The 26,796-nt window shown below is 41.0% G+C and overlaps 2 protein-coding genes across 5 annotated transcripts in view; one reads left to right on the top strand and one right to left on the bottom strand.

The window, feature by feature from the left end:
* Nucleotides 1-10,917, bottom strand: part of LOC117414931 (DENN domain-containing protein 11-like) — a 54,310-nt gene extending 43,393 nt beyond the window's left edge. The window contains exon 1 of the mRNA XM_034024787.3: nucleotides 10,086-10,917. Coding sequence (XP_033880678.1) covers nucleotides 10,086-10,485 — 400 coding nt within the window. The 5' untranslated portion in view covers nucleotides 10,486-10,917. The remainder of the gene's footprint in view (nucleotides 1-10,085) is intronic.
* A 201-nt stretch (nucleotides 10,918-11,118) lies between these two features.
* Nucleotides 11,119-26,060, top strand: LOC117416099 (wee1-like protein kinase 2). 4 transcript variants are annotated; one of them, XM_059026772.1, is made up of 13 exons: nucleotides 11,181-11,224; nucleotides 11,590-11,631; nucleotides 12,147-12,487; nucleotides 13,247-13,452; nucleotides 13,952-14,000; nucleotides 16,136-16,308; nucleotides 16,707-16,828; nucleotides 18,167-18,313; nucleotides 18,837-18,950; nucleotides 19,268-19,353; nucleotides 19,726-19,896; nucleotides 23,345-23,490; nucleotides 25,467-26,060. In XM_059026772.1, the coding sequence occupies exons 3-13, from the start codon at nucleotides 12,164-12,166 to the stop codon at nucleotides 25,627-25,629; spliced, it is 1,701 nt and encodes a 566-aa protein (XP_058882755.1). In that variant the 5' UTR covers nucleotides 11,181-11,224; nucleotides 11,590-11,631; nucleotides 12,147-12,163; the 3' UTR covers nucleotides 25,630-26,060. The 4 variants fall into 4 exon arrangements, with proteins under 4 accessions (XP_058882756.1, XP_033883041.1, XP_058882757.1 ...); XM_059026773.1 differs by lacking the exon at nucleotides 11,590-11,631 and having other exon boundaries at nucleotides 11,119-11,224; nucleotides 18,837-18,914; XM_034027150.3 differs by lacking the exon at nucleotides 11,590-11,631 and having other exon boundaries at nucleotides 11,119-11,224.
* Nucleotides 26,061-26,796: the final 736 nt, after the last annotated feature.

Genomic DNA, 26,796 nt, shown 5'->3' with positions numbered 1-26,796 from the left:
TACAAAGAGAGACATTTACGAAGATAAAAAATAATAATACTAATGCTTTTAAAAAGACCAAATTCCCATTGGGCTTTTCTTTTTAGATTCTATTGATTTTTTTTTAGTATTACATGCAGGACAGCTGTTATAAGATTGTTACCTTTATTAAAAATGTGCACGGATGAATCTTAAATTAACCAATCAAAAATTTGAATCGAGTAACCGTCCTAATTTCAATATATATTTTGGTGTGTACGTGTTTTTTTTTTTACTTGGTAGTTAAGTCTTTGTGATGTTAAAACGTTATTTGCTTTTTTAGGGTTTTTTTGCTTCAAAAATACTAACCAGGGCTGTCAGTATACATTAGAATATAATATAAATAGTGTGTGTGTATGTAGATATTAGTGGTGTAAATCAAACCCTGACACTGACATCAATTATCTTGCAAATTCTCACAGTGATTATCGATCATTAGAGTTAAAATGCTTAAAAAACAAACTAAAAAACTAAAAAAAACTAAAAAACATCCCTCACAGTAACAGTTTAAAGGAACAATAAGTCCTCTTTTTATACAGCACAGAATAAAAAAACTCATTCAAACAAATCCTGATGTTTTAAGACATGTTTGATAAATACATTGGCATTTAAATATAGCACTCTCCAATTTTCATATTCCTGCCGTCACTAGCCTTTGCCTTGTTTTGTGTAAAATCTGACTAATTTCCAGTGTAAGCATAACAGTAAATTAAGAAGAAAAATTAACCCCACTGTCCAAAGGAGAAAAAAAACAAGGTTTGAAAACTAAATTAACATTATGGCCTATTCACATGGAAATATTTCGATCTCTCTTTTTTTTTCAATTTGCTGTTGGTTACAATTGATGAATTGACCCAGCTTCTGCTAGCGAAAGCAGCAGTCCCTTCCTGCCGCGACTGCAGAGATGCATTTCACTTTTTGCTGTCATATTTAATAAAATCTTTACATGACTTTGCATAGCCACTTAGATTTGCATTATCTTCAGTGAATACAACTGTATCGTCATTTTTCCAAGCAGTACGTGAGAGGTAGCCTACCCTTTCCTGCAACTGAACTTTCGACAGCGACAACTCCAGTTGATCATTTTATTTTATGTTGAATATGTATAATATGTGTAATATCTCTTTCATACATAGAGGAGGCTGTGTGGTCCAGTGGTTAAAGAAAAGGGCTTGTAACCAGGAGGTCCCCGGTTCAAATCCCACCTCAGCCACTGACTCATTGTGTGACCCTGAGCAAGTCACTTAACCTCCTTGTGCTCCGTCTTTCGGGTGAGATGTAATTGTAAGTGACTCTGCAGCTGATGCATAGTTCACACACCCTAGTCTCTTTAAGTCGCCTTGGGTAAAGGTGTCTGCTAAATAAGCAAATAATAATACATGGATGTTGATTTATTATTAATAGACTTACTGCCCCCATCGCAAACAAGATATGTAGAATATCTCTTTCATACACATATAGGCCAAATCAATCTACATACCACGTCGCAACCAAAAACGCATCACATACTGGCGTGCTGAGAGAAGCGTTTCTCCCACGTGGATTCGCTTACACTTACACAGTATTACTCAGGCCCTACCTGTGTTACACGGCTGTGAAAAACGTGACACAGGCCATGAAATTCATTCTTCACCGTGAAAACTGTGTATTTTGTGTACTTTTACCCTGCACTTAAATCCAATTAAGTTATGTGTGTAACCTTCCAGGTTCCTGATGTGATTATCAGCTTGTTTCAAAAAGAAAACTGGACAGGATTTATTGATTGACACAGCAGCCAATAACCACTCTGGGCTCGCCTCACGAGGTATGACACAGGCCCGGTTTTTGGGATGGAACCGCATAATAGTCTTGCGTTTTGATTGGTCCATGTCTGTCACATGAATATGTCGTCACAGGAGTGGGAAAGCTTGAAGGCATTTTTAACATCAGAGAGGAGAGAAAGAGAGAGAGAGAGAGAGAGAGAGAGAAGAGAGAATAAAAATAAAATATTTGCTTGCTTAATAGACGTTAAAAAAGCTTTTGACTCAATTTGGCATGATTATTTTACAAACTTAAGAGGTGTAGGGGGTAAAGTATATGAAATTGTTAAATCTATGTATACAGAAAATAAATGTGGGGTTAAGGTTGGCAATAAAATAACACAATTTTTCTCACAAGGGCAGGGAGTGAGACAAGGTTGCAGTCTGAGCCCAACACTTCAACATCTATATGAATGAGCTAGCCACAGTGCTGGAGCAGTCTGCAGCTCCTGGCCTCACTCCACATGACACTGAAGTTAAATTCTTGCTCTACGCAGATGCCTTGGTCCTGTTGTCGCCCACAGAGCAGGGGCTGCAACAGAGCCTGTCACTGCTAGAGCAGTACTGTCAGACCTGGGCCCTGGCAGTAAACATGAACAAGACCAGAGTCATGATATTCCAGAAGAAAGCCAGATCTCAGGAAAATAAGTACCACTTCATCCTGGGCAAAAACACTTTAGAACACTACACACACTACACCTATCTAGGCCTAGAAATCAGCGCGTCAGGGAGTTTCAACCTGGCAGTGAATGCACTAAAAGAAAAAGCATGCAGGGCATTTTATGCTATTAAGAGCAAAATTTATATAAAGATCCCAATTAAAAAATGTTGAAAGTGTCATCCAACCCATTGCCCAGTATGGCAGTGAAGTGTGGGGTCCTCACACAGAGCAGGATTTTAAAAAATGGGACAAACACCCAACAGAAGCCCTGCATACAGAGTTTTGCAAAAGTATCCTGCAAATACAAAGGAAAACTCCAAACAATGCATGTATGGCTGAATTAGGCCAATACCCACTATTGATTAATATCCAAAAAAGAGCAATTAAATTTTGGCTCCATCTAAAAAATAGTAACATAAACTCTTACCACCATAAAGCCCTGCAATACCAAGAGTAGAGCCCAGAGAAGAGTCCCCTCAGCCAGCTGGTCCTGAAGCTCACTGCACTAACCCCAACCAGCTTCAGGACAGCTCCACTCTTACACATACAATCAGAGTCAAACAAATTATAGCACAAAACAAACAAGAACACCTTATTCATTGGGACACACACACTAAAACGCAAAGCAAACTGGAATGCTATCGGGCCCTAAAACGATACCACACCCTGGCTGAATACCTGACCAGGGTGAAAAACAGTAAACAGAGACAGACCTTAACAAAGTACAATTTCAGTGAGCACAGCCTGGGGCCATCGAGACCGGCCAACACAGGCAGACATGGCTGCCCAAAGAGGACAGGCTGTGTGATCACTGTCAGCTCAGTCAGGTCGAGACAGAGATACAGTTTTTACTGCAGTGCACAAAATATAAGAATATAAGGGAAGCCTTCTTCCCAAAAATACAAAATCTCTGCACAGATTTCCCAGACTTGCCAGACCGAGAAAAACTCCCCATCCTCCTCGGAGAGCAGACAAGCTATATAGAAGTGGCAGCCCAGTACATAAGCGCCTGTCACAGCCTGAGGGACAGGGAGTGACACTGAGGCTCCTCACACAAGGAGGAGGGAGGAAAAGAAAAATAAATAAATAAATAAATAAATATATATATATATATATATATATGTGCGTATATACTGTATGTATATCATCATCATATTATCATTATTATTGTTGTGATGTGTTGTTTTTGTTTTATTTACATATGTTTTAAATGTTCATTGTAAAGATGGAATTTACCCATCATTGCTTTGGCAATACTTGTAAAAAATCAGTCATACCAATGAAGCACTTGAAATTGAAAATTGAGAGAGAGAGAGAGAGAGAGAGAGAGAGAGAGAGAGAGAGATCTGCTTTCCACAACCTTTCAATTAAAATATAATGTGGTATTTTGCTGTACTAACATAACAAACTATGGATGATTACTTTATATTAATTATCATGTTATGCACGAATGTAAGAATTGGCTTTCTGTAGTGGTGTACTTTTTTCTTTCAAATAGCATATATCTCTAATTGTTTGCGCAATATATTTTAATATCAAATATTTTACTGTTTTAGTTCCCATGTGTCCTCCTGTCGTACCCCATAAGTCCACAAATCATGGGCCAAGGAACTCGGGTGTACTCTCTTTAGATGCACAACAGTCTTAGCTAATGAAAATTGGTTCCTTCGAGTTCATACGACCCACGACTGCCTTTTGGCGAAGGTGTTTTAAAATGGGATTTCCCATGGGGCCTCCACACAAGGAGGTTTCACGGCTCGGCAAAGTGAATTTTTTCATCATGACTCAAGTTTTTGGGTGAACCACCGTGCCGTTTAGGAGGTGGTTTGGGGCGCTCACCTGAGCTTGAAAATGTGTTTTTCAACCCTGCTATAGACATGAATGAGACTGAACACCCAAAAATATTTTTTGCAAAAAACTGCTACGAAACTGGGCATGTTACATTCAGGCTGGTCCCCTGAGTCTAGAACCATTGAATAGTGGTTCTAGGTGCTTCTGTTCCAGAAATATGCACTAAAAGTGATGGTTTTAAGCATAAGGCGATAGTGTGATTTGTGCCACCTAAGGACAGGTGCTTCTGGATTCATTATCTGCATGTACTACAGGTGCTCTGTATGTGTGCAGGGGTTGCATGGTGGTCTGTGCATGTAGGGGTTGCATGGTGGTGTGTGCGTGCAGGGGTTGTATGGTGGTGTGTGCATGTAGGGGTTGCATGATGGTGTGTGTGTGCAGAGGTTGCATGGTGGTGTGTGCATGCAAGGGTTGCATGGTAGTGTGTGCGTGTAGGGGTTGCATAGTGGTGTGTGCTTGCATGGGTTGCATGGTGGTGTGTGCGTGCAGGGGTTGTATGGTGATGTGTGCATGTAGGGGTTGCATGATGGTGTGTGTGTGCAGAGGTTGCATGGTGGTGTGTGCATGCAGGGGTTGCATGGTGGCTGTATACATGCAGGGGTTGCATGATGGTGTGTGTGCAAGGGTTGCATGGTGGTGTGTGCATGCATGGGGTTGCATGGTGGTGTGTGTGCAGGGGTTGCATGATGGTGTGTGCATGCAAGGGTTGCATGGTAGTGTGTGCGTGTAGGGGTTGCATAGTGGTGTGTGCTTGCATGGGTTGCATGGTGGTGTGTGCGTGCAGGGGTTGCATGGTGGTGTGTGCATGCAGGGGTTGCATGGTGGGTCTATGCATGCAGGGGTTGCATGGTGGGTCTATGCGTGCAGGGGTTGCATGGTGGGTGTATGCGTGCAGGGGTTGCATGGTGGGTGTATGCGTGCAGGGGTTGCATGGTGGGTGTATGCGTGCAGGGGTTGCATGGTGATGTGTGCTTGCAGGGGTTGCATGTGGATGTGTGTGCAGGGGAATTGGAGTGCAGGTTTAGTGCAAAAGAGGGGTTGGGAGGCGAGGGCATATAAGGGGGTGCAGGGAAAAGACTGGGAAGGGTAGGGTAAAAGAAAAACTACTACAATGATTAATTTTCACTTTAGACTCCCAGTCCCCTTTCCCTCAATTTATGATTTTTTTTTGTGATTATTTAATTATTTTAAAAATAAACGGCCTTCATCTACTCACGGTTCTGTCCCAAAAAGAACCTGAAATGCTACAATATATACATTACATAAGCAAATGAGGTGTCCTTTTTTTTGGACTACCATGTTCCTTCTCAAAAATGTGTTTTAATATTAGCCTTTAATAAAGGAAAACGACTTCTTTAATTTTCATGCATCTATTTTAGTGCAATGTAGTTTCTTCGTTGTAATAAGACATAAGTTTTTTTTAACATTTACATTTTATTTCCGTTTCTTCATAAAAAAAAATGTTTCTGGGGAGAGTAAAAAATACATTAACTTTGATTCATGTACTAAGGGTTACTCTTAAATGAATTCACAATCCAGTTTATGGTAAACTGCATGCATGACTTGGAAACCTGGCTGTCAGCTAAGCAGAATATCCCAAAAACTGGTCTGAATTCGAAAATGCTGAATATGGGACATTATCTAAAAACCAGTGCGGCCCAGAAATTGGGACGTTATCTGCAAACCAAATCGGTCCAGAATTTGGGACATTATCTGAAAAGCAAATCGGTCCAGAATTTGGGACGTAAATGAAAACAGGGGCAGTCTATATGTAAAACTGTGATTACATTAGAGATAAGCTAATGTATCCTCTAACAAAACTGTAAATGTGTGGAAGATATATATATTTGATATTAAAATATATCGCGCAAACGATTATAGATATATGCTATTTAAAAGAAAAAAGTACACCACCACAGAAAGCCGATTCTTACATTCGTGCATAACATGATAATTCAGATAAAGTAGTCATCCATAGTTTGTTATATTAGTACAGCAAAATACCACATTATATTTTAATTGAAAGGTTGTGGAAAGCAGATCACTCACTCACTCACACTCCCTCTCGCCTCTCTGATGTTAAAAATGCCTGCAAGCTTTCCCACTCGTCTGACAACATATGTTAAAAAATCTACAATTATTATTATTATTATTATTATTATTATTATTATTTATTTCTTAGCAGACGCCCTTATCCAGGGCGACTTACAATCGTAAGCAAAAACATTTCAAGCGTTACAATACAAGTAATACAATAAGAGCAAGAATTATTACTGCAGCGGATCGTGTTCAATAATTTTGTATTCTACTGGTGGCAAACTATTTTGTACAGCCTGCAGTGTTTCTTTGGATCACATACGTCGAGCTACGATCCAGTGGCATTTAGACAGACAGCAATCAAAAACGAAAAAGGCTGTGGATAGTGCATTGCTGCAAAACGAAAATGTACAAAAAAAACTCTTTTTGAAACAGTGGCACGTTACAATATAGTAATGTTAAATATTAGTTTCGCTCAAGACAAACGGCTACAGTTGAGACTGATTTAAAACAAAATATGTATAAAATACATTAGCAAAGCAGGTTACTCTTGATTCTGCATCATCATCTTGTATTTGTTCACAGACGCATATTCTCAGTAACTTTTAGAAGAAACAACACAGATTACGTTCTTGACAGTAAGTTAACAAGACACATTTTTAATTTCATGGAATATTCTATTTCATAAAAATATTAATCGATTTGTTATCGTGTGGTCCCAATCGATAAATAATTTGATTATTATCGTTATCGTTACAAGCCTAGTAGATATGGTTTAAATGCTGACACCTGCATAGCATTTGGTTTAGGCTTGGGTACCATTCTCCTATTGACTGCAACAGTCCCATCTAGTGAGCTGGCATGAAAACAGTCTGCCAGTAGTGTTCGGTCTCTCCGCTTGTTAAAAATTAACCAGCCCTCTGAAACCTGTACACAACAACACCTGATACTGCAGCCTGGTGCTGCCAGCGAGTCACGTGATGCATAGTTTATGTAGGTCCAGGAAATTGAACACAGGAAAGATAGGCCCTACAGTATGACTTCAAACAAAACAGTTCTCAGGACTGGAAAACTGTAACCTACATGTCTCAAAATCTGGCATTAAATAAAAAAAAGCTTAGAGTAAACTTGATTTACCCTTGCTTAAGGAGACCAATAAAAACCCATATGAAAAGCCTGCTTCTGGAATGAACGAATGACGTTTTTCAGTAGATCAGGATGCAGGATGCAGGCTGGGCTTTAAAATTACAAGAGAGGGATGGAAGAAACTCACACACTTTTGGTTTCATGGCCCTTGGATTACCTTTCCTTACCTAGGTCATCCATGATTACTGCTAACTGGAGTCTGTCAAACCACTAGTTAGAGTAGCAATTCAAAAATAATCTTCGGCTCCCGACCAAATCATTCGGCGCACGTGGGCGCGAACATTCTGCAGCCCTGGATTTTGGTGCCAGATTTGGCTATCCCTGAATTTGGTCCTCTTAGGATGCAATGAGCCAACAGTGAAGCACAAAATCTAAGAAATGGGCGATGGTAATGGGTCTGTACAACCCCAAACAATATAGTTCTGTCATAAAAAACAACAAACACGTAGAAGGGAAGTTTGCTTATGGCAAAATCACACCAGTATGTGCTTACCATGATTATGCTCACAGACCTAGGCAATGGTACAGGTTTTGGAGGCATGCTTTGTTATAACACATGGATGGAAATAAGACTCCTATTGTATAGCAGTTTTATCCATTCCGGGTTTTAATACTTGATTAGCCACAGTGCACAGGTAAAAAGCTCAGGCGAGTCTTATTAAACGCATAGTAAAACCAGGAATGGATCAAACTGCTATGCAATTAGTCTTATTTCCATCCTTGTCACAATCTGCAATTTTGTGTTTTCTCCCTGCCCCATTTTGAAGGCATACATTTCACAGAAACAACCTGACACCCATACAAATAAACATTATTGCGACCTTGAGTTCTTACAGCAGTGCCACCGATCAGGTCACTCAGTCGGACATAATACAATGCACATGTCACAGTTCTGAACTACAGAATGAACCTTTCTGTAATAAGAACATTGATTAACATCCAAACACTAAAAAACTCACTCACACTTTGACTATGCTGCATCCGATTGTGGTTACCTCAGCATAAATTATTGTGAATTTGCCTGAAACTTGTTAGGTATGAATGGCCAGAATCTAATCTTTTGACTGGAGTTACTTCAGGAGTAACCTGTTCCTCTATTACTGACCCACTTCTTTACAGCAGCCACATGCAAACAGAGCGAGGTGAGAAAGGGAAGCTGCTAACCGTGATCCTGTCTACACTGACCCCTTCAGAACACATACCATGAAAAACAAAGTACTAGGAAAAGATTAATAATTATGCAGAGACTGGTGAAGTTTCACTCCACTTAGACCCCTTTGCTAAGTAAATACAGTAGCTTTGTATCCCTGACTAGATTATCGTCCCCACTTCAAATACAAGTTGTGGTGGTAGTGGTTAGTGCTAGTGGTTAGGGCTCTGGACTCTTGACCGGAGGGTCGTGGGTTTAATCCCAGTTGGGGGATACTGCTGCTGTACCCTTGAGCAAGGTACTTTACCTAAATTGCTCCAGTAAAAACCCAACTGTATAAATGGGTAATTGTATGTAAAAATAATGTGTAAAAAATAATGTAATTGTATGTAAAAATAATGTGATATCGTGTGACAATTGTAAGTCGCCCTGGATAAGGGCGTCGGCTAAGAAATAAATAATAATAATAATAATAACAATAATTATAATAATAATAATAATAAAGGGGAAGCCCTCTCACAAGTGCAGTGGTAACCACGTATCATCTATCATTTACCACCAACGAAACACTGGGTGGGACGTTTGCTCTTCATTTTCAGAAGTCAAGTCACCGTTGCAGAAACCAATCAGTTGGGCAAATGAGTAATAAAATCATATCCAGTCAATCTGCATCGGCAGTACTCTAGATGATATTTGGGGTAGCACTGCACTTGCCCATTAAATGTTTGCCTATTTTGGACTCTTCAGGGACAGCACAATATTTAGGAATTTCATCATGGGTGAGGTAAAGGCAACAAATGACCCCATACTGCATTTATTTGTCTGAACCACAAACCCTGTGGGTGTCCAGACAGGGACACATTCACCTGTCTTTTGGTGTTCATATTACTTCCAGCTGAACTCTTCCCAGTCAAATCCAAAGTGAATGAAAAGCTAACAAATAAACCCATGTAAGAAACATAGAAATTTATGACAAACACATCTATTCGGCCTCTTTGATTGTGTTGGTAGGGTTTACTCTGCAGATTCACTTTTCTGAACCTGTCTGCATTACATTACTGTATTTGGAAATGTGTTTCACTCGGTGAATACATTCCACTACTACATTTCTGTAAATTACATCGCGTACTTACTTTATCTCCCAGTAGCCTAAATAAAGACAATACGTTGTTTGCTCTGTGTGTACAAGTGGTATGCTGCTTCCAGGTTCTGATGGGGAATCGCACAAGTAAACAGTCAACAGCAGGGCTTGGATACAGTAGCAATGTGCAGTAGTTGTTTTTTGACATACACATGTAATTAATTATTTACAGAGCAATACACTTCTCCAATACTGCGTTGTGTCTTTCCAGTCTACCTTCACACCACTGATGCTATGCATAAATGCCACATTGTTCATAGTGATAAAGAGTCATTTTCTTACCAGATCTGGTATCAAATGTTACAACAAAAACAGCCACAATTTGGTCCTTTTCCTCCCACTCGGGTACACTTGTCGCAGGCTCCTTTTCTGGGCCTCCCGTCTCCCTGCCCGTGAGTCTGGACTCTCCTTTCACGGGACTGTGTGCATCCGAGCCCGGCCCCACTCGCACAGTGTCTGCGCTGGCAGCAGAATCTGCCTCCCCGCTAACAGCTGCCGATAGAAATGCACCTGGACATCCGGGGCTTGTGCTCCAGCCGGTCCCTGGCGCAGTGCTGCCAAGTGCCCTACAGTTGGCACCCCTAGATACGTATCCGCGCTCCGGTGGCGGTGCTGGTGCCGGTGCGCCGGCAGGGATTTCCTCCCAGTCCAGCAGTGGAGCTCGGTCCGACTGCTCCACCATTGCGCGATACCGGCTCACTTACAGTAGATCTCGGGCTGGAGTGGATTGTGTTATGTGTTGTTGCAAGTGTTTCACAGTGTAAGAAAAGACTGTATATCAATAGAAAAAAAAAACAAGTGGGAGATGGTGACTGGTTATGTAACTTTTTTAGATGACGACTCCCCTTTCCCTTGTCGCTCAAATCTATTCCTCTCTAGTCTCAAGCCAGATGCAGCTTGAGGCTGTATAGTTTCCACGTCAGCTGAACACTCACTTCCGTTAACACGAAGCACTGTTCTGCAGGGACGGTGCTTCGTTCTATTTATTGTCATTTTGTGTTCAATATCTTACGTTTAATAACATTTAATTAAAGAAATAACACACACTGCAAATTGCACAAGTAATACAATATATGGATTGCTTTTTGGTTACAGTTTCGGCGACTGCAACAACGTGCTAATATTGCTAGCAATAGATACGGTCTTTTTTTTTTGTCATGTGACTATGCCATGTTGATAATTTTCAGGTAAAAAAACCCTTCTTTTTCTTGTTTATAACGGATATGGTTTACTGCCACCATCTGTATATTTTCTGACAGGTCAAAGGTTCATCAGCTGGTGATAATTATTGATCAGCCATGCATCAGTCAACCAGTTGGCACAATCAGTAAACGAAGTGGGCGGTATTTAAGAGCGCTTTAAAATATGCATACCTCGCGCAAAATTCAAGTTTGATGCAAAGAGAAAGCGTGGGAGAGCAGGTATGGCGTTTTAAAACAATTTCAAGCAAACAAGCAAGGAAAAAAAAAACAAACACAAAAAACAGTAATTGAATGTATTTGGCACACAGTGTTAATAACGTGTTCTGGCCGTTTAACCCTTGCAAACATGTTTTCTCAAAATTAGGTTACAATGTCGCTGTTTTTAAGTGCAAATATATTTAAAGTTGGTGTATTTTTTTTAGCATAATACCTTTAGCATAATAGTATTTTGAATATGTACACGTAGGAAATGAAACTATTTCCTGACTAAACTTTAGATTAAAATGTTCATGTAAATAAAATGACCTAGTCTGTATCCCTAGTGAAATTAGGACAAATAATGACAATTCGTATTTTAATTACAGGTACGTTAATTGTGTGTTCTTACTCTCTGAATATTTGCAAGTGTAAGTTATGTTTGTTTTTAAATCTAAATTAGCTCTTTTAATATAGTGGTGTGTATTGACCACATTTTCAACAATGGCAAACTTTTTAAGTAAGTCATTTAAAACATGACAAAACATAAGTTGTAATATTTTACAAATTTAAAAAAGGGATGTTAAATAAGGCCCGTTTTGAGACTGAATTGGCTTCCTGGTTCGGTCATAAATAAACCTGGCAACTCTTGGAAACCCTATGGGGACACTCGACATTAAGAGGAGAGTCGGCCTTGGTTTAATGTGACCTTATTGACAGTGTTGCTCTGTTTGATGTGATTTGTTTCCTACGTTGACACATTTCTTTTATATGCAGTTTCATCCTAATCTAAGGCATGACAAATAAATTCTGCAATTACTTGGTGTATGTAATGCTTACATAGCATGTGGACATTTTGCTGTCTTGCAGGGCCAATTTCAGTGTAAGGTAATGAAAATGTTTCCTGTATGGGAGATGTTTTGACGTTGTCTCCTGTCCCCTGTAGATCTCCACTCTGACGAGATGAGCAGCATCAGATTCGGCGGCAGTATTATCCAGCAGCTGAGCTTCTCCAGCGGTGGTGAGGAGGACAGCTGTGACAGCAGCTTGGATGACTGGAGTTCCAGGGAGAACAGTCCCAAAGCTGGATGGCGGATGACAAAGGAATGCCAGTCTCCCAGGGCCTCTGAGAACAAGGAGGACCTAACTGGGGAGCTCAACCTGGGCTCTGCCTCCCCCTGCACGCCGCGGGGAAGCCGCAGTCCCACCGGCGACTGCCATGGCACCCCCTTGCACTACGCCACCTGGAGGAAGCTACGTCTTTGTGATTCTCCCAACACTCCTAAAGTAATGCAGGGCAGGGGGTCGGTGTCTTAAGTTGTTTAAAGATGGCTCTTGTATTTAAAAAAAAAAAAAAAAAAAAAAAAAAAAAATGCATTTAGTAGTCTGGAATGCAGGATTAAATAACCAGAGGATCATATGCATGATTCTGACTATGGTGTTGAATCCTGCACCCATTTAACTGTTTTGTGAAGTGTGTTGCTAAGATTGTTGGTGGGTCAGATGGGTGTTTCAGTAATTATTGGTAGAATAGGTTAACAATCAATAAACGGATGGAGCCACCAATTTGCCCCAACAAGCTTTAAGATCTGTTTTGCAGTAGTGCCCTGCCTAGCAGAGAATATATACTTTTCAAAAATCTTATGTATATTGAGGGGTAGTCTCATAGTATAGAAATGTATTCCCTGTTTAGGTGGGTAAGTGAGGAGAATCTACAATTTCATGACAATCTTCCTACTAACATTAATGACCGCAAATTCATATTCATTTTAGTAGTTTTGTAGAAGAATAGCGGCGAATGTTGTTCATAGAATTGGATACAGTACATGTATCTTGGTGACCCGAAAGCAATTCTATCTAAAGTTTTTCTTTTTTGTAATTTGCACAATGTAGTTGAGTATCGTATTTCTTTACTTGGACAAAATGTCTCTGCTCTCCAAGAGAAGATACTGAAGTCATGGCTTGCAAGTCGAGGGGTGGAATGAAGGTGTTTCTGCAGCTTCATCTTTACTTTGCTGTACCCAAGTAATTGTTTGTCTTCCTCAGAGCTTGTTATCAAAGGCGAGGGTTCTTGACTCCAGCAGTAAATTTTGCCATGGTCCACGGTTACTGAGATTTACTGCCGGGTCAGATCCAGCCCCACCAGCCCGCGTACCTTCTGTGAACGTTAACCCCTTCACTCCCGAGCCCTTTAAGAAACCCAATGAACGGCACAAGAGGAAGAGCATGGAGGATGACGATGAGGAGGGCAGGTACAGTGCCGTTTCTCTCGGGCATCTGCTAAATCCCTGGCTTGGGTTGAGTAGACTAGGTCTCCACTGATTGACTCATTGGGTTGTTCATTGCTGTATGTCCTAAATTACCCATTTACCTCAAGCTAATGGCTGTCTGTAATTACATGTGAGGGTCAACTGGCTTGCTGGCAAGAGCTTGAATGATGCTAGGCTATGCTTAGATTCTTGTGCACCATGAGACGAATAATCGTATCCATAGATAGTAAGGCTCTTGTAACTTGTAATTTAGTTAGAAACATGTGTACAATTGGAAGTTACATGTGACATTGAGGTGTCAAAAAGAAGTCTAGGATTTTGACACCTTTTCCTGTTTTGAGCCGTGTTATGTACTCTCTTAACCTGCCCTGAGAATGCTCAAGTAGCAATACTGTCATGAGTTTGATAATGCAACATGCCATTTGAGTCCAATATTCATGGAGTTACTTTTCTTCACTAAATTGTGCTTTGTCCTTTTTAGAGATGAACGCAAGAGATCTGACGAGGAAGATGTATTTCTGCCTTCTAAGGTAATGCAACTCAACAACTCTAAAGCATGATAACTTGGAACTGCAGTACAGGATTGAATTTATGGTTTATGGCTGAACTTGACCACTGTGCACTGAAGCCATGTCCATATACAAAGGGTTCATATCTAAACTCAGATTTGAATAGCAAAAATAGCCATTACAAAAATCATTCCTAATCACAACTCTGACAGCTGTTGATTTGCAGCACTGACTCAACGATGCCTCAACAAGCTCCGACAGCTGGTGAGCTAGCCAATGGAAAAGATGTTGGCGTCCACAAGTGTGAAACTGTAAATATTCTGTATATGGAAGATGCAGATAATGAGTAGTCAAGCTTCATTCGCAGTACTTAAATGATAGATATAGATAGATATATATATATATATATATAAAAAAAAAAAATGTAATGCTTTTTAAAATCTTATCCATTCAATGAAGTCTTCCAGACCTGTGCGGCGGCATTTACCTTTCTGTGATGTTTCTGTTGACTCAACACTGACAACAGAGGTTGTTTAGGTATGCAGCCAAAGTTAAGCCACAAATCTGATGCTGCTGCTGCTCTAAACCTACAGAAAAGTAAATCCTAGTTCCTAGCAGATATCATGTCTTAAAATAAATACAAAAATGTGTGTTGCAGTGAAAGTTTATGGAAGTATTTTGCTGGCTATAATTTAATTACTTTAACCAATTACAATTTAGTTACTCTAATCAGGAATTGATCCATTAATTATATTGGTAACTTGTGGAATGGCCAGAGGACATGAGTTGTGCACCCCATGTGTAATGGAACTTGAGACCATTGTTTTAAACACTTAAAAGAAATGTCTAAAATTCTTGTGTGTGTATATATATGTATATGTGTATATATATATATATATATATATATATATATATATATATATATATATATATATATATATATATATAATATAGTTCTTCTGAATGCTTCTGTTGGCCAACGAGAATTGTAATTTGGGGAAGTACCTGTAGTAATCTACTGCCTACGTTTTCCATAGATAAATTAATCTTCCTGATGTAACTTAAGAAAAAGGATGGTGAGTAAGTAGATTCAAGAAAATGCACAGAGTCCTTTTCTTCAATCAGTTGTTAGGTTTATTGAAATATGCAGGGAGTCTGGTCCCAGGTACAGGACAAACGGAATACTCGTTCTTACAATTGTTGCATGACAATAAATACCCTTCTGTATAGATAGTCCACCTCCTCTTTCTCTAACACTTAACCAATAGAAAAGGTACAACACATTATCCTGTTACCATATATTTCATTTAGTGTGTGTAGTCTAGTGTGACAACCTCTGAACTCAGTGCATTCTTCAGACCCCTGGTGCCCCAAAAAGGTCCATACATCTGGCTTTTGTCATCTTCCTTGTTCCTATCTCTCCGTTTTGCCTGAGACCCTTTGAGTCCAGTGGCATTATCTCTTATTCTCCCTGTGAACCTTTGGGTCCAACGGCAGTCCCTTGGAGCCTTTTAGCTCCTTTATGCTTTGTATTCCCAAAAGTCTTAGAGCCTGGCTCCTTCTGGTCCACAGCATTGTTATCTTGTTAGCTTGCAGTCAATGTTGGACAAGAAGCTTGTAGACGCAAGGTCTCTTCTCAATTGTTAGCAGTACATGCAATTTGAACCAAACAGTCTGCTATCTGCAATATTAGTCTCTTTTCAGAAAAGAACACCAGTATAGCTCTGCCAGTCCACATGCGTAGCAAACTGCTAATCAATTCTCGATCCATGTTTTCCAACACTTCCTATCTTAATTGCTATACAAAAAACATTGTTTTACTGCTCTGCAGCTATTCCATAAGATCTGACCATTTTGTCCACATCAGTTACTGTACCATATAATGGTAAGGGTGTCACAGCTGTGACTATCTGGCCATCTTTATCTTTTAAACATGTTTTTGTTGGTAGTTTAATTTCTTTTCTATTGTATAATGGCACTCCAGGGTGTGTGTCATTGTGCGATATTGCCATTTATCGTCACCTTGTGCCTCCTAACTGCCCCTATGAGTGGTGGTATTCTACAGTGACAAGACTAAACCCCCATCGGATCTCTCTTAGATGGTTCCAGTACACGGGTGTTTGTGTGCTGAACCTTCTCTTGCTCTTTCAACTCAGCGGTTTGCTCTCCATGAGAACAACATGGTGTCTCGATACGAGACGGAGTTCCTGGAGCTGGAGAGGATCGGGGCGGGCGAGTTTGGGGCCGTCTACAAGTGTGTGAAGAGGCTGGATGGCTGTCTTTATGCCATCAAACGATCAAAGAGACCCCTGGCTGGCTCCACAGATGAGTGAGTGAGGCTTCTACTTGCATGTTTTGGAGGAACAGAACTCCCCTCGACAGTTTATGAAACACCTTTTAACTAGTTGGTTGGTTTGCTGTGTGTACTTGTACTGTTTGTAGTTGCTGTAATTTAACTTGGGTCATTCATTTTTCATTTGTGGTTGACACACCAACAAGATGTAATTTAGAAAGGGTTCCTGGGTAGGTTGTACACATGGAGAGATTTTTGAAGCTTGCAAAAATGTCCATTTTGATCTTGGCACTTCCCCTTTCTAAATAGTATTGACGCTTTAACATCTTGTGAAAGGAATAAATAAATTCTCAGTTTTGTTTTTTTTATTTTTATTTTTTTAAATGTGCTCTACCAAACTTTCTCCTTTCACCCTGCTCGTTGTGTCTCTGCAGGCAGCTGGCACTGAGGGAGGTGTATGCCCATGCTGTCCTGGGGCATCACCCCCATGTTGTACGCTATTACTCCGCCTGGGCAGAAGAGGACCACATGCTCATCCAGAATGAGTACTGCAATGGTAAGGCACTCGTGCTCATCCAGAATGAGTATTATTATTATTTGTTTATTTAGCAGACTCCTTTATCCAAGGCGACTTACAGAGTACTGCAATGGTAAGCCTTGTGTTCTTTCCTGGGAATTTATCAGTAGTTATTGGTATCAAGGATGCTACTTGCCTGCTTCTATTCTTTGTGAAAGTGAACTCTGTAATACTGGTGAAGTTAACTGGTGTCAATACTTCAGCATGTTAAACAGACAGACCCATATTGCACTAAAATCTATTTTATTTGCATAAATTATTATTATTTATTTCTTAGCAGATGCCCTTATCCAGGGCGACTTACAATTGTTACAAGATATCACATTATACATTATTTCACATTATGCAGATATCACATTATTTTGCATACAATTACCCATTTATACAGTTGGGTTTTTACTGGAGCAATCTAGGTAAAGTACCTTGCTCAAGGTTACAACAGCAGTGTCCCCCACTGGGAATTGAACCCACAACCCTCCGGTCAAGAGTCCAGAGCCCTAACCACTACTCCACACTGCTGCCCTTCCGGATGTAAATGCATTGATTTTCTTGGTGTAAATCAGGATTTTCATTTGTTTTGGGTGAACGTAAATATTGTCCTATAGCTTTTGTAGAACGCAGGAGTTTTTCTGGGTTTTTAAAAAAAAAAAAAAAAAAGGTATGAAGGACCTTGGTTGTATACGAATATTCAACAAATTTATTTTTGCCTTGTGGTAAAATGGAGCAAGTCATTAACAGCTTTTTAGATTGCCTGCTTTGTCTGAACACTTATCCTTGTACTGTACAGTGTGGAGTAGTGGTTTGGGCTCTGGACTCTTGACAGGAGGGTCGTGAGTTCAATCCCAGGTGGGGGACACTGCTGCTGTACCCTTGAGGAAGGTACTTTACCTAAATTGCTCCAATAAAAAAAAAAAATTGTACAAATGGGTAATTGTATGTAAAAATAATGTGCTATCTTGTAACAATCGTAATTCGCCCTGGATAAGGCTATCTTCTAAAATAAATAATATATGGTGGGGGTGCTGTTGTCTTCAAGGACAGGTTGTAAAAGGTTGTTTTTATTTTAAATTTCCAGTGAATTTACACAATCTATTAAATCCTGGCTTGGTCTGATTTTATTTTTTATTATTTTAAATGTCAGGTTTATTTGTATCGAATTTTCTGCTGTCTGTGCTCATTTTGTTATGACATTCCCAATCATGTATTGTCCTCCAACCTCAAATAGTTTATTGCCTTAGTGAGGACGAGGTTGATCTTGCTGCCTATGTGAAATAAACTCCCTTGACCTCATTGTTTTGTGGTGCTGCTTCTCCTCAGGTGGAAGTCTTCAGGACGCCATTTCTAGGAATGCTGTCGAGGGGCACTTCTTCCAGGAGCCCGAGTTGAAGGAAATTCTCCTGCAAGTGTCCATGGGGCTGAAATACATCCACTGCTCACGCCTGGTGCATCTGGACATCAAACCTAGTGAGGAGCAGGGCTGGGGCTGTTTTTCACTGTGCTAGATGCTGAAGGCAGTTATGTTTTTAACTGTGCTAATAGGTTGGCCCATTTGGAGGGGAAGCTTTGAAGAGTTTGGATGGTTACATTAAAAACTAAATTTTCTAAACCAAATATTGTACAAGTAACGAACAGCCAATGCATTGAACAGTATTCTAAAACCACTGGAGGCATAAAATGTGTAGACACTTCACAAAAGCTTTCAAATAAAACTAAAAACATGTGCATATTATACATGGTAATATATTAATTGAGAATTGGAACTATTTGTATTTAAGCATTTAAATACAAATGTGGTATTTCTTGACTACAAATAGAGGACCTATAGTCAAGTCAAGCATGTGTTAATGGGTAGATACCTTTTGTGAGGCTCTAAATAAGGAACGTTGCAATTAATCAACCATGATTTGTTTTAATTGGGGCTTGCAAAATAATCTATGGCGATCAATAAATTGTTGTATCTCTTGTAAAAACCCTCTGTTACCCATAGGTAATATTTTTGTGTGCCGACGGGCCGTGCCATTGTCACACCTTCGAGGCGAGGAAGACGAGAGTGAAGAGGAAGATGGTGAGGACTGTGCTACAGATGTGGTTTATAAAATTGGTGAGCGCCAGGTTTTAAATCAATGTATTGGCTTTTTAATATTCCTGGTCCCCCTTGTATTGTGCTGATAATTGTGATTCTCTTCATATTTTATGTTAATAAAGGACATGCAAATATTTCAAATGCAATGTATATTTCAAAGTATAAAATACAAAATATAATGTCTTCAACAGAAAACAATTGCTTGGTGATCTTGCTAATAAGAGGCAATGGATTTTAAAACATTAGTAAGCAGTCTAATATTGAGACTTTTGGCGTTATATTATATGACTGTAATGCAGCTTTGTGTAGTGTAAAAAATATATATTTATTCTCAGGTGACCTGGGTCATGTTGCCTCCACCTCCAGTCCCCATGTGGAAGAGGGAGACATACGCTTTCTAGCCAGTGAGATTCTGCAGGAGGTAACTCTCTCAAATTTGTCAAAGGCTGTTTTTACACATTTGGTGCACTACATTGCTATTGGTAACTTTGGATGCTGTACTTGGGTCAATGATTTCTTATTGTACAATAAAAATAAACACATTTTACAGACTTTAAGATGCAGACTTCATATTTGCTGTGTTATCCACTGACGTAATGTGTCCTTGTCCTTGGCACTGACTTGTGACCAAATATGCATATTGTCGTTTGCTACATTAATGTTTTTTGGAGGGAGAGGGAGGACGACTGACTCCATTGTAAACAAATCTAATCCTGGTTATACTGCAAATTGAAACAACCAGTTGGTAGTTCCATGATATTATTGTAGTTGCTCTTGCTCCCTTTCTCTCGAGGATTTCTTGCACCTTCACAAAGCAGATATCTTTGCCCTTGGTCTGACGGTCATACTAGCGGCCGGTGCAGAGTCTCTGCCCAAGAACGGGGAGGAGTGGCACCAGCTGCGTCGAGGCAACCTTCCCACAATCCCCCAGGAACTCTCCATGGAATTGCACAACCTGCTGAAGGTAAAGGGGGGCTGTGGCGGAGTGTCCCGCCCCTATATATTTTTGTTTGCGGCGCAGGTCAAAGCGCCGCATGTTTGTCGTTGTTTTTATATTTTAAAAACGTCGTCAGGATGCGTGGCTGATCAGCTACTGATTATTTAACTAGCTGGCAGTCACGCATCCTTACTAAACGCGTGCAGACTGTGGCCGAGGGGTAAAGATAATTAACAGCTAGTTAACCCCTCGGAGTAGAAGAACCTGCAGCTGTCCGTGCTGCGGGGGAGAGTGTACAGAGGAGAGTACGGGGAGCGGAGAGAATAAGAAAAACAACTGTTCAGTATCGTGCTGGTGCTAAAACCAGCACGCTTATTTGTTTGGCCAACGTGCCCTTTTGTTTTTGTTTGTTTAAATCTTTTTTGTTTTGTTTATTTAATAAAATCAGCTGAACGCCGTCTGCGAAGAAATAAACGCCGTAGCGTTCAGCTTCACCCACCCATCCACTGTTTTGGTTCTGTTACTTCCTGGTCAGTGACGTCACCACACCTCACCACTGCAGATATGGGAGGAGCCGTCTCCAGCGGCAGATATGGGAGGAGCCGTCTCCAGCGGCAGAGGGAGAGGAGCCGTCTCCAGCGGCAGAGGGAGAGGAGCCGTCTCCAGCGGCAGAGGGAGAGGAGCCGTCTCCAGCGGCAGAGGGAGAGGAGCCGTCTCCAGCGGCAGAGGGAGAGGAGCCGTCTCCAGCGGCAGAGGGAGAGGAGCCGTCTCCAGCGGCAGAGGGAGAGGAGCCGTCTCCAGCGGCAGAGGGAGAGGAGCAGCAGGAGCTGCCTCTGCCTCCGCCACCTCCACTAGCAGAATACGTGCTGGTTCTGCCTCAACCGCCGTGGGAGGACTGCTTGCCCCTCCCACCTCCACCAGCAGAGGGTGAATACCTGCTGGTTCTGCCTTCACCGTCATGGGAAGGACTACTCCTGCCCTGCCTCGCACCGCCCAAGGATGCCTGCCTGTTTCTCTGCATCGCCTGGAGAGCCACCATTTACAGGGTACGAAGGAGAAGTGGAGCTCCCGCTGCCGCCTCCATGGCCAGGGCTCCCCTCCCGAGGGTCCGCTGCTGCTGCTGCAGTCTCCTCCCGAGAGTCCTGTTTTGCCTGGGGTTGCTACCAGTCCTGCCATGCGGTAGGAAATACTGTGGCTGTAGCCCCATGAAGGGCAGCTGCCGGCCACAAAGAATGGGGGGGAGGTCAGGAGACCAGCTCCCCCCGCAGCAATTTCGCTGCAGGAGAACAGATGGCCGGAGCCCCACGGAGGGGAGCTGCCAGCCATGAGGGGGGGGGGGGGGGGGGGAGGGGGAGGTCAGGACCACCCCCAAAATTTTCTTGGCCAGAGGAGCCGGCCTGTGTGCGGTCCATCAGAACGCTACGGCTGTTTGGGTGGGAGGAGGGCATCCCACCGTGGCCGCCACCTTTGGCCCGTTGCTGCCCCTGTTCCTGGGCTGGGACTGCTAGCCGGGACTTTGGGGACTAAGGGGGGAGGTGGCTGAAAAGGCCATGTGTGGCAGAGTGTCCCGCCCCTATATATTTGTATTTTTGTTTGCGGCGCAGTTCAAAGCGCCGCGTATTTGTTGTTTTTATATTTTAAAAACCTTGTCAAGATGCATGGCTGATCAGTTACTGATTAACTAGCTGACAATCACACATCCTTCCTAAACGCGTACAGACTGTGGCCGAGGGGCAATAAGATAATTAACAGCTAGTTAACCCCTCGGCCAGAGTGTAAGAACCTGCAGCTGTCAGTGCTGCGGGGGATAGTGTACAGAGGAGAGTACGGGGAGCGAGAAGAATAAGAAAAACAACTGCCAAGTATCATGCTGGTGCTAAAACCAGCACGCTTATTTGTTTGGCCAACGTGCCCTTTTGTTTTGTGTTTGTTTTAAATCTTTTGGTTTTGTTTGTTTGTTTGTTTTTATTTATTTATTTAATAAAATCAGCGTAGCGTTCAGCTTCACCCGCCCATCCACTGTTTTGGTTCTGTTACTTCCTGGTCCGTGACGTCACCACACCTCACCACTGCAAGCCATCCTGCCACAGGGGCACTGTTAAACGATTTGCTTTACCAAACAAATGCTAAAATACTTCTGGTGAGCTAGTCGTTTTTTTTTTTTATATGGCATGGTTTTTGTCTTATTAAATTATAATTATCTGGCTAATAACGTATCAAGCAACACAAATAGTATTGGTGTAGGTTCATAATAGGTCACGGGGGTCATAGTAAGCCTTCAGCTCTACAAATCAATGTTAATCTCCTTCAGCAGTTCTGCCAGACTGTGTGGTAAGGAGCTTGTGGCTTGCAATATGTCTTGGAACAGCTGAAATCATTCTTGTTTTTATAGATATAGGAGGGGAGTGTCCCAAGTCTGAGTAAAATGGAGGGGGAATGTTATTTCATTCAGATGTTGGGTAATTTTACAGAATTAGGTTTTTCATAAAAAGGGCAGTTGATTTAATTCTCCCAAAAACTATAATAATAATTAGTTTTCAAATACATGAAGTACACTTTTTTTTATTTCTTTTTTTAAAATGACTTTCAGAAAATTAACACTTGATATCTAACCAAAACATAAAAAAAGGCTAGCAAATAAAAGGATCAGTTCAAATATGTGATGCCTACAAAAAGGGTTAAGTTGAGCAAAACAGTGGTACCAGCTTGCCATGACTTGCCACGTCCTACCCTGCATTAATACAGGTCTGAATTCGGTTTGACTTGGTCTGTTAAGCATCTACTATGAAGGAATAGCAGATCTGGTTTGAAAGGATTTGTATAATGCCCTTATCTTGGGCCCTTCATTTGTGGGTCATTGTCAGGATGTGAGTGGTGTGGGGAAGAAGTGAATGTCCAAACAGTTACTTGTCAGTTTCAAATGGTCTGTAAAATTTAATTTATTAAATACAATCCGCCACTTCTACCAGCAGTGGTATGGGAGAGTGAATATGGCGGATTTGCAGTCTCAAACACACATCCCTTATTCCAACACGTCCACCTTTGTGCACGGAAAAGTGCTCTGGGGGTTGGCTGTGCTGTGCAGAGGCAGTAGTGCTCCCAGGTGACGGCTCCCAGTCCTATTCATCCTCTACAAACAAACCGTAGCACTCCGGCGCATTAGTTTGTGCTGCCAAACTCCTCCCTGTGATCCGCATGGCACCATGCTTTGTCCAATCATTGCATGCCCCCCAGCTGATCACAGTAGAACTGTTTAGCAGTCTTGCAATGACGCCCTTTCTCAGGTGGTTGATTTTCCGGTTCCGTCCTACCATCAAGTCTGGCTAGCTCTGTGAAAGCGTACCACCAACTTTGTCTCACGCCCATCCTGGTCGGGAGATTAGACTTGCAGCTCAGATTCTTTCTCTTCTCGTCCCAGTCCTGAACATACTTCACCCCCACTTGATGAGTGACTTTGTTTTATTGTCATCCGTAGATGCTGATCCACTCGGATGTGTCTCTCCGGCCCTCTGCCTCGGGGCTGTGTCGGCACCCGGTCCTGAGGAGAGGGACCGGGAAGACTGCCGCCCAGCTCCTCAAGGAGCTCAAAGTGGAGAAGTTCAGGACAGCCATGCTGGAGAGGTGCGTAGCTTTTCTACATCCTTGGAGGGGCAAAAGCCAGCCTTGATAGCTGGGGCTACTTAATGCTTGATAATCATTTGTAAAAGTACATAAAGAAATACCCAACATTATACTATGTATAAAAACCTATAAATTCACCTGACATGAACACTGGTTGGGTGTTTAGTTCTAGGATTGTCAAAGCAAAACCCTTCTGGGTCACCAACCTGAAGTTTGGCACATTTCACAGGACTGCAGTCACTTAAAGGAGCCTGTTAATATTATTACTTCCACTAGGGGAGCTGTTAGTTGGCTTTCCAACACTTTACCTTTTGGGTTTTCTCCAACTGCAATTTAGACATGCTTCACACGAATACCCATTTCAATTAGTCAAACCCCAATTGTGTTGCAATATGGTGCTGTATGAGGATCACCTTTTGGAGACGTCTTGTTGCTAATTGTACAGTATCTCAGACTAGTAGATTTTGTTTTCATATTTTATGTATTTGAATTAATTGAGCATGTATTTGCATTTGGGCTGGCAAGCTATTAAAAAAAAAAAAAAATGCATATTTAATTGATACAATTATTAAATCCATGTCCTTTTAAGTTTTGTTTTATTACTGTTGGTGTTATCTGAAAAACAACCCAGCATAAAAACCTTGTTTTAGTATTTCTGGATCCTATTTGTTGGTCCCTCCCTTCTCTTTTTTATTTTTTTTATTTACAATCCAGCATTTATTATTGTTTGAACCTCCTGCTAAATCACAATGGAATCTGTGTTATTACTTGCCTTACTGCATTTAAAATGATCAGTTTCCTTTTACTCAAACTGATCTTCATTGCCGTTTTTAAATAATTGTATGGTCTGTAGCAGAAGTGTATTTTGAGAAGTGAAAGCATGTTTATCACGCAGGTGGTACAGCAGACTAGATGCACTTCTGCAATACTGGAACTCAATTTGACAGTATATACAAGTAACCCTCTTTCTAGCCAATGAACCGTCCAAGGTTGTGTGTTTTGTTTTTTTTGTTTTTTTTTTTCTGTTTTTGTTTTTTATAAATAAACTTCCCATTCGCAAGGCCTTCAGTTTGAGTGCTTTGCTATATAATGCGGTTCCGTGACCTAATTTTTATATTCAAACAATGACGACACTCATTCAATCCTGACATCCACTCGAGTGTATTAAAATGGTGTCTAAACTAATTACGGTATGCTAAGAGGGACAAGACAGGAGTTTGATTTAACGTGCATTAATCACAGAAGTTAACTGCGATTAATTGACAGCCCGAACTTGAATACCGTATAACAAACAGTTGAACAATGAATAGTATTTACATTTAATGGGAAGTAGTATTGTATACCATTTCTAATTATTACCCATGATGTGCACCAATATGTTTTATCAATTTTTAAACCCATTTCATCAAAGGAACTTGCCCAAGACAAATTTAACATACTGTGGGGGGCAGCAGCGGTGGAGTTTGACTCTCCATTCATTTAAATTCTGTACTCCTCGTGCACTGTGTGAACGAAACGTGTGCTAGCAGGATCCTTTTTCTCAAGTAGAATATGACAAGTGACACCTCTAGTGGCTGTAGTCCTGTTTCAGGAAGGCATGTGACTAATTTTAAGATCTATGAGTGTCATTTTTGCTAAAACTAGATTTCAAGAAGCGGATGCATGCCAAATCCAATAACCATTAACCATTTCATTTAAAATTAATAATTCAGTACAACCTCCTTTTTTATGATGCGCTGCATTATAACATTGCTTCATTGAATTTTGTTGGGTACTGTCTTGGCATGGAGACATGGGCTTGAACTGGACTTATTGCCCAGTTCATGATTCCATGCCAAAACTGGTGCTTAAGCTTCCTTCTGACTGTATCAATCCTATTTGTCGTAAAGCCTGACCGTAATGTGTGACTCTGCAGCATTGCTCACCAGTGTATATCCACAGAGTAACTCACTTGCCCTCCTCCCTCCTTTCTCAAGGGAGCTGAAAGAAGCACGTCTAGCTGCCTCATCCCCTCCTAAAGACCCCCGCTACATTCGGAACGCCAATCGGCAGCATGACTCCGCCCCTCGCCAGGGGGGTAGACGCCTCATTGGTGGAAAGGCTGCACGTTCCATGAGTTTTAACTGTGCTGGACACTGAATCTTGCCAATATAAAATTCTATGGTGCATCACCATCTTTCTTTTTAAGCTGAACACTTCGCTGACAATACATGCAATGGCAATTTAAATTTGTAAAGACCATTGCCTTGGGGCCACAAGGTATTGTCAAGACCACAAATATGCTGTTTTTGTCTGGAGCATGCTGTAAGTGCGTGATCAAACAGCCTATGCAAAATGAGTGGGGATTTGTTTGTGTTGCTTCTTGCCACAGTAATCTATGAAACACATGACCTGTTTTTATGCTTTATGTTTTTAAGGGAATCTAACTGGAAACTGATGTGCAGAAACATTAGCATTGAGGAGCAGTGTCTTGTGGTGGTTAATCTCTCTCTATTTTAAAACATTTTAATGAATTGCTTTTAAATATTTTACATATCTTGTGTAAATAAAGTTTTATATATTTTAATGTACTATTTCTCAATACTTGATTCTTTACCCCATGTGACATCTTATGCCAAGCCGCACTAACCTCCTACAACCTGTATATTGGATTTGAAGTTCGGGCAGCATAGGGGAGACTAATTCTTGTTCCATTTTCATCCAGTTAGTTGGTGACCGACTAATTGGATGAAATTGATTTGGTTGGTTGTTAATTTGCAGATACATTTACAGTAGTTCAATTCACATTTAACTGGAGCTGAATGTATACACTCACTAGGGTGGTTTTCTATTGTATTTACTAAAAATGTTGGCACGTTCTGAATTGTTGGGCACAAGGGTTTTATAATCTTGATAAGTTGTTTTAACACTGATGGTTTAATTGCACTATCTGGTATGTTGTGGTGGGTGTTGGTTTTTTTTTTTTTTTTTTTTTTTTAATTGTGTGTATTTTTAAAGTAGATACAATACTTGTCCATCAGGGCTCTGCATAGTTTAAAATTCCCCAAGTTCTTTTATTTGGCTATTTTGTGTCTTAGATCATTTTGTATAGTTGCTAGTGAATGTCTGACCTATTTTATTTTTTCAGACTGGGGTACACCATACTTTTTAGTGATTGTGTACAAAAATGTAAATGTTAATTACTTTAACTGGAATTGTTAATGTGGGAAGTGCACAGCGATGACTGTAAAGCAGGGGTGCACAACCTTATTTTTGTGAGGGCCAGATCACGAAAAAGACAACTGGCCAGGGGCCAAAATGCATATT

This window comes from Acipenser ruthenus, chromosome 7, assembly GCF_902713425.1.
Source record: "Acipenser ruthenus chromosome 7, fAciRut3.2 maternal haplotype, whole genome shotgun sequence".
Taxonomy (NCBI): Eukaryota; Metazoa; Chordata; class Actinopteri; order Acipenseriformes; family Acipenseridae; genus Acipenser; species Acipenser ruthenus.
The sequence above is the reverse complement of the archived record's forward strand: the minus strand, read 5'-3'. Positions and strand labels throughout refer to the sequence as shown.

What these genes read in the sequence shown, in the direction of transcription:
- LOC117416099 (XM_034027150.3), top strand. Translation starts at nt 12,164, where the DNA reads ATGAGCAGCATCAGATTCGGCGGCAGTATTATCCAGCAGCTGAGCTTC. An exon ending in CTGGCTGGCTCCACAGATGA is followed by an intron (nt 16,309 to 16,706) that starts GTGAGTGAGGCT and finishes GTGTCTCTGCAG; the next exon opens with GCAGCTGGCACTGAGGGAGG. An exon ending in CCAGTGAGATTCTGCAGGAG is followed by an intron (nt 19,354 to 19,725) that starts GTAACTCTCTCA and finishes CTTTCTCTCGAG; the next exon opens with GATTTCTTGCACCTTCACAA.